General features: G+C 33.6%; 1 protein-coding gene across 1 annotated transcript in view; it reads right to left on the bottom strand.

The window, feature by feature from the left end:
• Positions 1 to 10,223, bottom strand: part of ano5a (anoctamin 5a) — a 59,907-nt gene extending 49,684 nt beyond the window's left edge. Inside the window, exons 1-2 of the mRNA XM_056451397.1 lie at positions 10,002 to 10,223; positions 1,812 to 1,873 (exon numbers count right to left, since the gene is read on the bottom strand). Of these exons, the coding sequence (XP_056307372.1) occupies positions 1,812 to 1,873; positions 10,002 to 10,074 (135 nt within the window). The 5' untranslated portion in view covers positions 10,075 to 10,223. The remainder of the gene's footprint in view (positions 1 to 1,811; positions 1,874 to 10,001) is intronic.
• Positions 10,224 to 13,874: the final 3,651 nt, after the last annotated feature.

The raw sequence follows: 13,874 nt of genomic DNA, 5'->3' as shown, positions 1-13,874 counted from the left end.
CACCATAACAGTATGACAACTGTACTCTGTTTGACTCCTATTCCAAATCTTCAATATTTTACTATGGCACACATCTGTATCATAACTTTAAATATTGCTATAATACATAATCTTGCCAATTATTGCCAACATAAAGATAAATACAAGGCTTTTTCCAGTGATTCTTTTATTATGTATTATAGAAGTATCGGATCGGGTTTCAGTATCGGTAGATACTTAAAATGGAATGACTCGAACTTGAGGCCAAAACAACGTGATTGGGGCATCCCTACAATACACCACAGTTTACTGTAGTAAAAACTAAAGTATACTACCATGTTTATTAGTTTATCAGTTAACTATAGTCAATATTACAGTAATGTGCTGTAGCATTCATTAACATGGTGTTGTAAATAATATAATATACATGCAAAGTATAATACACTTTACTATAGTGTTTATAACTACACTATAGTATTTACTATAAATAACTATAGTATTTTTTCATGTGACAATCTTCCCATTTGTCATTAACTCATAAACTAAGTTGTAATGGTCACTTATTAGATATATTAATATCACAACGGTCAAATCTGACGCAGTATACAGCGGAGAAAATAAGTATTGAACACCTACAGAGGGTTGCTGAAGAGCTACTATGAGATTTCAGCTGCTGTCTGGGCATTCCATGCCTTTCCACACCTCCCTTTCTTCATGTGTTCAATACTTTTCCCGGCGTCATTTCATTATACTATGCTTTACTTCATTTGTAAACTAATTAGATTTGTTTTCATATATGGATTTCTTTGGGTGTTACCAACATCCAGGAGAAATTTCAAGTCAACGGCACCTTTAGAAAGATGTTTTCTGAGAAAAATGGTTCAATACTTGTTTTTCCCACTGTATACCATGCCGAGACTGAATATTAAATACATACTTTTAAGATACTGTTAATTTTTGAGTCCTAGTCCTCATTCACATTCAGGATGAGCATACTGCAGAACTTCATCCGAGATCAAAACAAGCAAATTATGACAGAGTTTTCATTTTGATTGAATTATTCCATCAAAAACCCTGCATGCTAGTTTCTCCAAAGGCTGTTTTGCTCGCAAAATGAGCTGTAAACCAAAACAAAAGATACTTGAGAGACTCTGGAGAGCATATTTTTCATATGCAAACTAGTGTACATGGATGTGTGTGGCGAAAGGAGCGCAGATTTGAATGAATGTGTCATGATGGAGGAACACCTGTCCGCTGATGTGAGTTATTAAAGTACACGAGGAAGATCTCATGAACATAAACATCTCCTATTAATGCAACGTCCCGTGACAAAACACCATTTGTTAAACGCAGATGTTTGAATACCACTCTATTGATTGTCTATTTATCTATTTGTCTCAACAAAAAAAGCTGTATAATTACTTTAAATGGATTCCAATTTCAAATAATGAATGCTCTGAAATATAATTAGATTTTAAACAATGCTAGCGTGCTGTTGTGATCGGTTTCCAGGGTCGCATTGTTTGTTAGTTGCTGTTTGGTTACTAGAGTGCTTCTTTACCGACTCAAATCTCAAGTCTCTAACCTAAATCTGTTGCATTGAATGAGACAATTACACAATAAAGGAAAAAAGGGATTTCCCTGCTGCAATGTATGTGTTTCGGATGCTTCTTAACAAGCTTAAGCACCCACTGAATATAAGACTATCCTGGTATTTGTTGCTAAATAGAAATGAAAGCAAAACTAACCAGCGTAAATCAGCCAGCATGGAAATTCAATGACTACACTAACCCTAATAGCAAATGATTCAGTGTAGAAACTTAAGTTTTTACCTCAGCATTTCCAAGTTGAAACGTCTCCTTATCTGAATTGGAATGGAAGCCATTGTTGTCTTCTGAAATGAATAAAAAACAACATTAAAAACATTTAAATTATTAACATTATCTTCAACATCTGAAGATGTTAAAATGACTTTAGAAAAAATGTCTTCCTCCAAAAATGAAATCAGTGTCATTTTCTTTGAGATAACATGAACTCTTTGTTATTTTGTTACACTTTTAAGGTGCAAAAATTGGTGAAGGTCATAGAAGAAAAGGTTTTTTTTAGAAATCAGAACATTAACAGTGTAATACATTAGAATATGTCCTGTTTAATTTCTTCTGTGAGCAATTATAACTAATGATTTACAGTTAATAGAGGGATATTAAGGTATATATAGAACAAGAATCATTTAATAGCATATCAAAAAGATGACAAATTTAGGAATCACAGGCCAGCCCTGAATACTGATGAATTGTTTTTAATTCTTTTAAATAATATAATAGTCTGAGGACAGTTTGAAACATTATATATATATATATATATATATATATATATATATATATATATATATATATATATATATATATATATATATACATATATATATATATATACATATACATATATATATATATATATATATATATATATATATATATATATATATATATATATATATATATATATATATATATATATATATACAGTATATACAGTTGAAGTCAGAATTATTAGCCCCCCTGTTTACCCAATTTCTGTTTAGCTGAGAGCAGATTTTTTTCAGCACATTTCTAATCATAATAGTTTTAATAACTCATCTCTAATAACTGATTTATTTTCTCTTTGCCATGATGACAGTAAATAATATTAGACTAGATATTCTTCAAGACACTTCTATACAGCTTAAAGTGACATTTAAAGGCTTAACTAGGTTAATTAGGTTAACTAGGCAGGTTAGGGTAATTAGGCAAGTTATTGCATAATAATGGTTCGTTCCGTAGACTATCGAAAAAAATTATAATTTGACCATAAATAATAATTTTGACCGTAAAATTGTTTTTAAAAAACTGAAAACTGCTTTTATTCTAGCCGAAATGAAACAAATCAGACTTTCTCCAGAAGAAAAAATATTATCAGAAATACTGTGAAAATTTCCTTGCTCTGTTAAACATCATTTGAAAAATATTTAAAAAGAAAAACAAAATCAAAGGTGGGCTAATAATTCTGCCTTCAACGATATATATATATATAAAATATATAAACCAACCCACACACCGTGGATGTGGATGAGATGTTAAGCCGAGGTCCTGACACTCTGTGGTCATTAATAATCCCATGACACTTCTGGTAAAGAGTATGTGTGTAACCCCGGTGTCCTGGACAAACTCCCTCCATCTATCCTTACTGATCATGGCCTCCCAATCATCTCCATCCACTGAATTGGCTCTATTGCTGTCTCTCCACTCCCCCAATAGCTAGTGCGTGGTAAGCGCACTGGCGCCGTCATCCTATGGCTGCCGTCGCATCATCCAAGTGGATGCTGCACATGGGTGATGGTGTGGAGAGACCCACTTCATGATTGAGCTTTGAGTGTATGGCCGTACACGATAAAATGCGCTATATAAACACGCACATTACATTATATTACATTACACACACACGCATATATGTACAAATATATATATATTATATATATATTGTACCTTGCGTAATGTATTTAGTGTAATCATATGTAACTACAACAGTTAGTAGCAAGTAAGAAACTAGGGCTGCAAAATAAATTAAAATAATTATCGTTAGTGAGATAATAGTAAATGCTAGGATTGCGCGATATTGGAAAAATCTGATATTGCGATATTTGGTTTTGTTGTGATATATATTGCGATATGAATAAAATTTCACCAGATGACTTGAATATCTCTATTTGTAAGGATTTCATTCATTTAGATCGAGTGGGATGATGAAGTCTTCTATGCGGCAGATCAAATTTAATACATTTAAAAGCATATAAACACGACAGAGCAAAAATAAAAGTTAAATAAACTGTTCAAGCAGTATTTAAACACAGAAATTAAACAATCAAATGTATAGCAACACGTTCATTAATGCATAGATAATTAAAAAATAACTAATGTTTAATAATATCTTTATCTTTTAATCTTTAATAAATACTATATTCCTCCAATATAAATATTGCGGATACACACATTGCAATAACGATGCTTAAACGATATATAATTCAGCACATGCAATATCTGTATCCCTGATAGGTGGGATGAATGAATGGGTATTTGTGTGTGTGCATAGATTGTTTATCCAAATCTAACCAATCAGATAGGGTCATACTATCTTTATGCCCGCCTCCCTAGTAGTTGCTGTTCTGCTATTGGCTGGAGTGGCCCAAATGTGAACCTAGAGTTGATAATAAACACTAATGGCGAAAAAAAAGAAAAGAAATGTAAATAATTATCTGAATATCTGCCCACATTTAGAGTCTAAATGTTTGCTGCATTATTTGTTAGTTATTTAACCTGAATTAGATTTAATTAAATCTGAAATATTTAATTGACTTGTTTATTTGAGTATTATCATTACATGTGTACTGTTTGTGTACTGTTGGTGTGCCTTCGGAAACAGGGTTGGGAAACACCGCTCTAGGGAAATCATATATCACAAGAAATATGCTCAACGCAACACTCAACATCGCATATTTTTTTCCAACATTGTGCAAATCTATAAGAAAAAACATTGTATTTTGTGCGACTTCTGTTGTGTTGAATAATCTGTGTTACATCTTGTAGTAAACATGGCTTTCGATCACAATTGCTGACCGCATACTGACACACACTGCAAAAACAGCTAAATACGGTTGAAATCCTAGAAGGTTTCTCATCAGAACTGGCTAAATTTACTTCAGGCCAGGCTCATGTTTAAGTTGGGTTCTCCATAAACCACGGTTAACTCCCTACCAGAGGAGAAGCACGGTAATAGCATGCTTGACTTTCTAAATCCAGACATCTAAGTGGATATTTGAGCAACCTTTAAGAATCTTTTATGAAGAATCTTCTCACAGTTTCATTTGCAATAAAACCCCAAAATATGCACCATACATTATTTAGAATTTATATTTTTATTTGACGTACAAGACTAGCACACAGCGTCTTCAAATATTATCACATGTATGAAAAAGTAAGGCTTAAATATAAGCATCATAATAGATCTATTAGACTTCATATAATCTGATATAGAGAGAAAATAACACTCAAGTTATACTCCGTGAAAAAAATAAGCAAAACATACACTATTTTGTGCACTTGCAGATATTTATTGACCAAAAACAGTATATAACTCTGATATCTTGTAACAGGGAACGATTTAAATGTATATCGGTTAGTTCAGGAATACAATATATGAGACATTAATTCTAAAATCTAGTTAACATGATACCGTACATAATAATCAAATTAATTAAGTCATTTCAGTCTAGTAATGCCGAGTTCAGACTGATGATTTTAGCACCGATTTTAACTCACCAACAGGTTTTCAGAAATCACTGACAAATGCCTGAAATCACAGGCAAATCGGTGCTCAAGTAACAATCACACAGTGTGAACTATCAAAGATGCAATCTGAGAGAATCGCAGATGAGTCGCCAATGCTTGTGAGATATTTGGTGTGCTAAATATCTGGAGCTGTCGCAGATTCAAAATCATGCCATGTTAAATGAGTTTCGACTGAAAAAAAACATCAGCGATCAGCTGCAGCCAATGAGAGAGCAGCATCCACTAGTATGGGTACCTACAGGTCAGCAGGAAGTTAGGGGAGAAGTCAATTCTCATTTTTAGTTTATTTAAACCCAACAAATGGAGGAAAAACTAGTGTAAATTTGGCAGGAGCACTCGTGTCTGACCCGTGAGCGAAATCACAACCGGGTCAAGAAGGAAAAGAGTTGAGGATAAATGGCTAATTCCCTTCAAACCCAGGTGAGCAAAGATGTCCATTTTCTACCCAATTAAAGGCTTCTTTCTCATTATGTAGTTATTAACACAAGACATACTACGTGTTTTTGGTTGTGAGACGTAGTTCAGATGGCGGATTCTTCCTATTTTAATGTCATGCAGTGTGAAACCTCCTGTCGCTGATCCATCTTCCAGTGTAAACACAGCAGCGACAAAATACACCTGGAGGAAACCCACGCCAACAAGAGGAGAACATGCAAACTCCACAAAAAACACTAACTGACCCAGCCGGGACGCATTGACCCTCTTGCTGTAAGGCGAAAGTGCTAACCAATGAGCACTTTATTCAATATTTTGAAATATGTGTTACATATATGACATATTTGTGAAGTCCAAACATGAAATTGTATATCATATGTAATTTGCATATACAACACTACCATGTATCAGATATATATCACTATAGGAATCATTTACACTTTAGTAATACCTGTATATAATTTAATTACAAAAGACATGAGGGAAAATGAAGGATGGCTTTTTTCATGTGGGTGGACTAATCTATTCACAGGAAGGCAGCTGATCACTGAACCCATAAACTCATGTAATAATAGTGTGCGTTATCATTTTCACATGAACTGTCTCTGCTGTTTTTAAAGATAACATTTTATAACTGTTCATAACTGTGCTGCTATGTTTCCATCTACAATTGTGAATAAGTGTGCAGAATAAAAAGAAAGAGAGGTGACCCTTTTTACAAGATCTAAAATAAGTATTTGATGTGGTTTTGGTGGAGTTTTGGTGAGCTTGTGCTCTTTTTAAAAGAGGGCGGAGCTACAAATGCCTGTGTGTCAGCATAGTGGCAGATTCAAAAACAAAACTGATGTCCTATGCTAATGAGAGATGGTCACTAGTGGGCGGGGGTTTCCCCCTTTGATGACATCATACAAAGGGAGATTGTCAATCAAAGTGTTTCTGCAGACACAGTTTCTGTTTTTATTATAAAAAATTATAATAATTGATAAATTTTTACAATTAAAGGCATTTCACATTCACACACTGTTGCCACACACCTCTCATAACAAGGATTTTTGCGTTAAATTTACTCAGCCTCAAGTGAGTTAACATGAGTTTCTTTTTTTCCTGTTGAACAAAAAAGAAGATATTTTGAAGAATGTTGGGAACTGGTAGCTATAACATCCATAGTAGGAAAAAAATACTAGTCAATGGTATCCGGTTTCCAACATACTTGAAAATATTGACTTTTGAGGTCAGCAGAAAGTCAAATTTAGTATAACTATTTGAGATAATTTATATAATTATTATATTCACAATCAATTACGCATAAGATGTTTATTTATTTATTTTTTAAATAAATATAAATGTACAGATATACAGCTGCAATTTAAAAACTTTATTTTTAAAACAAGAGATAGAGTAGGTCTGGGCTGATAAATGATATTATATCCAATCGAGATAAAATCTGTGTCAATGATAAGCTCTGGACTTTTATACTCTAAAGTGATCGAAGAGCCAATCACACAGCAGAAATGTGCAACAAATTAAATCTTAAAGTGTGTTGATATTACAGATGCACTGAATTTTCAGCACTGAAAGTTTATTGACCGAAAATATGTTATGCCATTTAATGGACCCTCTAATTTTTGTAGCATCAGTTATTGTGGGTTACCCTTTTAAAGCTGGAAGCATTAACAACTTATATTGAAAACTATATTGTTATCACTTAATATGGAAAATAGTTATCGAGATAGCATTTTTGCCCAGCCCTAAGATAGAGCTTTAAAAATAAATACATTTAAGCTTTGATTTTTGAATGCCGATTCACATTATCAACAATAATTATCAACTTTACCTTGCTCTTGCTATAAATTCTTCGTATTTTTAAAAACCTTTTTCTCTTCACCTGTGAATTGCGCTGAATAACTCAACCATAGTATTTTTATGCTTCGAGACATGTGATTGGCTGTTTGCTACTGATGTCCTACCTTCATTTGCATGCATGAACTCAAGATCAAAGCCAGAGTTAACAGTGAAAGTTGATGATCAATGTCATGGTATGCCAACAAAGCAACTTTGTTTGGTTTTGTCAACTCAAAACTAATCCTGTAATCCTGAGTTTGTTTAGCCACAGTCGTGGAACAGGCCAGTGGTCTCTCTGAACCCTGTTCTGATTGGCCTGATGGACCATATTAAATGCCTCCCCCTTCATCTTAACCCAGACATGCTCAATAATGTTTAAGTCTGGTGACTGGGCTGGCCAATCCTGGAGCACCTTGACCTTTTTTGCTTTCAGGAACTTTCACGTGGAGGCTGAAGTATGAGGAGCGCTATCCTGCTGAAGGATTTGCCCTCTCCTTTGGTTTGTAACGTAATGGGCAGCACGAATGTCTTGATAGCTATCTTTATGCTTTGAGGCATGTGATTGGCTGTTTGCTACTGATGTCCCGCCTTCATTTGCATACATGAACTGAGGATCAAAGCCAGAGTTGACAGAGAAACTTGATGATCAATGTCATGGTATGCCAACAAATCCACTTTGTTTGGTTTTGACAACTCAAAACTAAGCCTGTAATCCTGAGTTTGTTTAGCCACAGTCGTGGAACAGACCAGCGATCTCTTTAAAGCCTGTACTGATTGACCACTTTATTGATAATACTCAAAATAAAACACTCATGAGTAACCATATGTGAATTTTAGCACTTGAAATAAAACTTCAAAGTCTTACCTACAATGTTTGAGTCAATGAACACCTAAACTAGCCTAATGCAAATAGTAACAGGGTACTTTAAAAGCTACACATTTATCATCACCACTGTAATGAAACTGTGCCAACTTTAAATACAGCAGAGTGTAAACCTGGAAGTGATGCGCGAGCACAGGAAACTGTGAGCACATGCCACATATACTGTGGTTAGTAACGCGCACGCAAAACAAAAAAATAGATACACAAACTACAATAACAAAATGGCATTAGCAATAGTTACAAAGTTGAAGGTAAAGGCTTTTACGATTTAACTGGCAGTGAATTAGTCTGGTTTCTAGAGTGTTAACTAAAGACAAAGTTGAACGCATAGATGTGTTTATAGAGCCCGTTATCAGCTTATCTGGGAACTCCTCGAATGCTGCGGACAAGTGAAGACAAAGTCAGCAACATTCAGACAGGTCTGACACGTGCAGACATATGCGTTGGGTCTTTGCATTAGTAGTACGAGAAGTATTTACTATCAGTTATTGTATGATTTTAACCCACAGAGCTCTGTTTAATGTAATTTGCATATGAAGGAGTGTTTTTAATCATACTGAGGACTATCTATCAGTGATGTAGTTACAAGTGTAATGAGTTAAAGCAGAAAACGCTCTGTTGACGACAACTGACTGACTATGACAAGGAGAATGGAAAGTATGTGACCATTTTAAGGGGACAGCTCACCTAAAAATGAACATTTCCTCACACTAATGTGGATCTAAACTTCTATGATTTATCTATTCTTCTGTTAAACACAAAACTATATATTCTGTCATTCGCTGACATCCATAGAAAGAACAACCAAATACAATTGAGCCCTTTAAGGTAAAACTTGATCAAGTGTTCAACACAAAATTAATAAAAACTCATAAAACTTAAACATATTTGTCATTATACATTAGCGTCCACCTATTTTATCTGTATTAACTCATATATTTGAAATAAACACTTCTAAAATCATACTTAAAATGATTTGACGTATAATAATACACCTATTTCCAGTTGTTAGTCTATTTTTGTAATTGTGAAATATACATTTGTTTGAATTATACACCATTTCCCCCAGGTCTAGCTTACTGTTGTTAGTTAAAAGCTAGCTTATGTCAATGTTTATTATCAACTTTTCCGTTGCTACAATACTGTAGATACAATTAGCTACAGAATTAAACGCCAATGAGAGACTTTTCCAAACGAACCAACACACATTACAAGCTAGTAATGAATACAGCTACGTTAAAATTGGCATTAACAGTGAACTAGCTAAATAACAAGACGTTATCGCGCATAATTAGGACGGAACGGATATGCGCATTTGTAAAATCCCCTCCTCATGACATTAACTCTTCAAAGACACTTTTGAAATAAGTCAAATAAATAATGAAAACATATCCAACTGCAATATAAAGCACAAAACTGAGCATTCGTGGGTGTTTACCTTGTGTGGAAATGTGTAAAGGCGTGTTTGGGACACTCACCGCCGCTGGACCAAGCAGTTCGGCTCATTTCTATAAGCGTCTCATCACTCGACTTTTGCGATCCGCGATTCATTTTCTGTCCTGAAGTGAACTAATTTGTTGTAGTTGTATGAAAAGTGAAAGATCTTTCCGGAGCCCACGCCCCGTGATCTGATCTCCAGTGCCCGAGGACTGACCGCTTACTTCACGCTCTGCGGATCAGATTTGCCCACTCGGGTTGGTCTTGGGTCTCCGTTGCTGCTTTACGATCCCTACTATGGCAAAAAGCTCTGTGTTTAATATTCATGAGGAACCGCTTCGCTATTGGACTGTTGTGATGTGACGTCAACGCGGTCTAATGAATATACAAAACAACTCTTTTGAATTGGAAAACTGCAAAGCTACGCGAGTGTAACTGTTTAATATTCATGAGCTCGTCCTTCCTCGTACTTGGGTTCGTAAATTCGCTGTGTACTCTTGCTTTAAAGGCGAGGGATATGAAATGACCGCAATTTTGTCGGCAAAACTACAAAGAGATGCCCATTATAATTATTAAACATCGGTTGGCAATGTTGTTTAATTAGCTTTAATATAATTTATATTCATTCATTCATTCATTCATTCATTCATTCATTCATTTTCCTAAATCCCTTATTTATTACACTTATTGCCACAGCGGAATGAACTCCCAACTTATCAAGCATATGTTTTATGCAGCAGATGCCCTTCCAGCCGCAACCCACTACTGGAAAACACCCATTTACACTCACATTTACACTCACTCATACAATATACAGCCAGTTTAGTTAATTAATTCCCCTATAGCGCATGTGTTTGGACTGTGGGGGAAACCGGAGCACGCAGAGGAGACCCCCGCCAACATGGGGAGAACATGCAAACTCCACACAGAAATGCCGACTGGCTCGAGGGTCGAGGCTTGAACCTGCGACCTTCTTGCTGTGAGGCATTGTGCTGACCTCTGCCCTATTTATGTTTATATTTACATTTATATACATTTAATTGATATATTAGACATAATTTAATAAAATTAGCATACATATTTGTATATAATTTACATAAATTAATATATTAAACAATTTCTATATATTTCAAAATAAATATATATAAGTTTTTTGATGTCTAGTACAGCTACGTAGCAATGCTAGCATAAATTATCTGAAAAAATTAAGTTGTTCTTGTTAAAAATACATAATCACGTCTACTTCCAGTTTAATACCGCAGTTCATACCGCAAATCTACTGGTTCATGTTGTAATTGAAGAAAAATTCATTGGCATCTTGCAAATATGGCAATATATTCGTGTTTTAATTCCCGGTGTTGGGTTGCAGCTGGAAGGGCATCAGCTGCGTAAAACAAATGCTGGATAAGTTGGCGGTTCATTCCGCTGTGGCGACCCCTGATGAATAAAGGGACTAAGCTGAAATGAATATTCATATATTGAATATAAAACAGTCGCTGTATCATTTTACTAAAGTCATCTAAAATTTAAATATATGTACACTATCAGGGGCAGCACAGTGGCGCAGTGGGTATCGCTCTCGTCTCACAGCAAGAAGGTTGCTGGTTCGAGTCTCGGGTGGGTCAGTTGGCATTTCTGTGTGTAGATTGCATGTTCTCTCCATGTTGGCATGGGTTTCCTCCGGGTGCTCCGGTTTCCGCTATAGGGGAATTGGGTAAGCTAAATTGTCCATAGTGTATGTGTGTGAATGAGTGTGTATGGGTTTACTGGATAAGTAGGCGGTTCATTCCGAATCCTGATTAAATAGGGACTAAGCTGAAAAAAGTAAATAAATGAATGAATGAATGAATGTACACAATCATTCAGACGTTTTTTCTCTTATGAGCAAACATGACAAGGTTTCAAAGACAAATTAATCATATAACTAAACCCTTAAATCAGGAAAGCAATATCCATAAAATCACTGGATAATGTCAATGTTAATTTTGAATTCTCTTTTTATTTATTTTGTGAGTTCACGTTGAATGTTATCTGATTTTTCTCATGGTTATTGACACCTTGATAACATACAGCAGTAAAATCCATGTTTATAGCTGATAAGACTCTAATTCACATTGATTTTAACTCCTGATCTGTCTCTTTATGTGAAGCACAAACATGAAATTATATAAGGAATTTATTGTGGAATAAATCTGGGTAACATCTCAAATTATGTGAAGATTATAAACTGCAAAGATCCCGCAGTTCCTAATGCTCATTTGCTATCATCAGCAATGTGGGAGTTGCTGAAGATGAACAGTGATAAACATCTTTCCCGTCCTGCACCTTGAAGGACACAAACATGGAATGTGCTCAAAGTCATTTAAAGATCACTGCTAAAGAGTAGTAGTCAACAACAATACTTGTTACACAGTATTTTAAATAAAAGTGTTATTGAAGGCTGAATTAACCAGATTTACAATCAAATTTTCAAATTTAACATATAACTATATTATCTATATATTTACATATATACCTCACGCCTCTTTTTAAAAATGTTCATTAATAATATGTATATATATATATATATATATATATATATATATATATATATATATATATATATATATATATATATATATATATATATATATATATATATATATATATATAATAAAAAATAGGCAAAAGTCTGTCATAAATAAATATAGTCTGTCATAAGTACTGTCAATAGGGAAATTTATTTGAAATACAATTTGGTTCCTGTTTCATTTCTGTATTATGAAATAAACATACTATTTATTTTGAATAATTTATGTTGGCACATCATTATTTAAATAAAATATAAAATAAAATAAAAAAATAATTTTAAAAAATAATAAAATAATAAATAAAATAAAATAAAATAAAATAAAATAAAATAAAATAAAATAAAATAAAATAAAATAAAATAAAATAAAATAAAATAAAATAAAATAAAATAAAATAAAAATTAAATAAAATTAAATAAAATTAAATAGAATTAAATTATCACAATATTTTGTTAATTTATTTATATAGTTATATATATATATATATATATATATATATATATATATATATATATATATATATATATATATATATATATATATATATATATATATATATATATATATATATATATATATATATATATATATATATGTATATATATGACAGCAGAAATTGTGCAGTGCTCATCAACAAAGCTGTCGGCAGATTTTGGAAACACATGGCATGTGTTTAAGACAGAGAGATGATGATGAAATGCAAACTGACTCTCTTCATTTGACAGTCAAATCATTAAAGTGACAGTAAAACTCATATTTACTCACTATTTACTGTCCATCAACTATCAAGTGGTTCCAAACTTTATGAGTTTCTTTCTTTTGTTAAACACAAAGGAACGTATCCAGAAAAATGCTTTAAAAAGCAACCATTGACTTCAATAGTATATATATATATATTTACTATGGATATCAATGACTGCTTTCCTCCCAACATTCTTCAGAATATCTTCTTTTGTGGAGAAAGAAAGAAAGAAAGAATGATGAAGATGATGAATAAATGAATGAATGAAAGAAAGGATGAATGAATGAAGCAAGGAAGGAAGGAAGGAAGTAAGGGAGGAAGGAAGGAAGGAATGAAGGGGTGGAAGGAAGGAAGCAAGGGAGGAAGGAAGGAAGCAAGCAAGGAAGGAAGGAAGGAAGCAAGCAAGGAAGGAAGGAAGGAAGCAAGGAAGGAAGGAAGGAAGCAAGGAAGGAAGGAAGCAAGCAAGGAAGGAAGGAAGGAAGGAAGGATGGATGGATGGATGAGGAAAGAAAAAAAATTAAATGAATGGAAGGAAGGAATAAAGAAAGAAAGAAATAAAGAAAGAATGATGAAGATGATGAATAAATTAATGAAAGAAAGGA

The sequence above is a fragment of the Danio aesculapii genome, chromosome 25 (assembly GCF_903798145.1).
Source record: "Danio aesculapii chromosome 25, fDanAes4.1, whole genome shotgun sequence".
NCBI classification, from domain to species: domain Eukaryota; kingdom Metazoa; phylum Chordata; class Actinopteri; order Cypriniformes; family Danionidae; genus Danio; species Danio aesculapii.
This window is presented reverse-complemented; position numbering and strand designations above follow the sequence as displayed.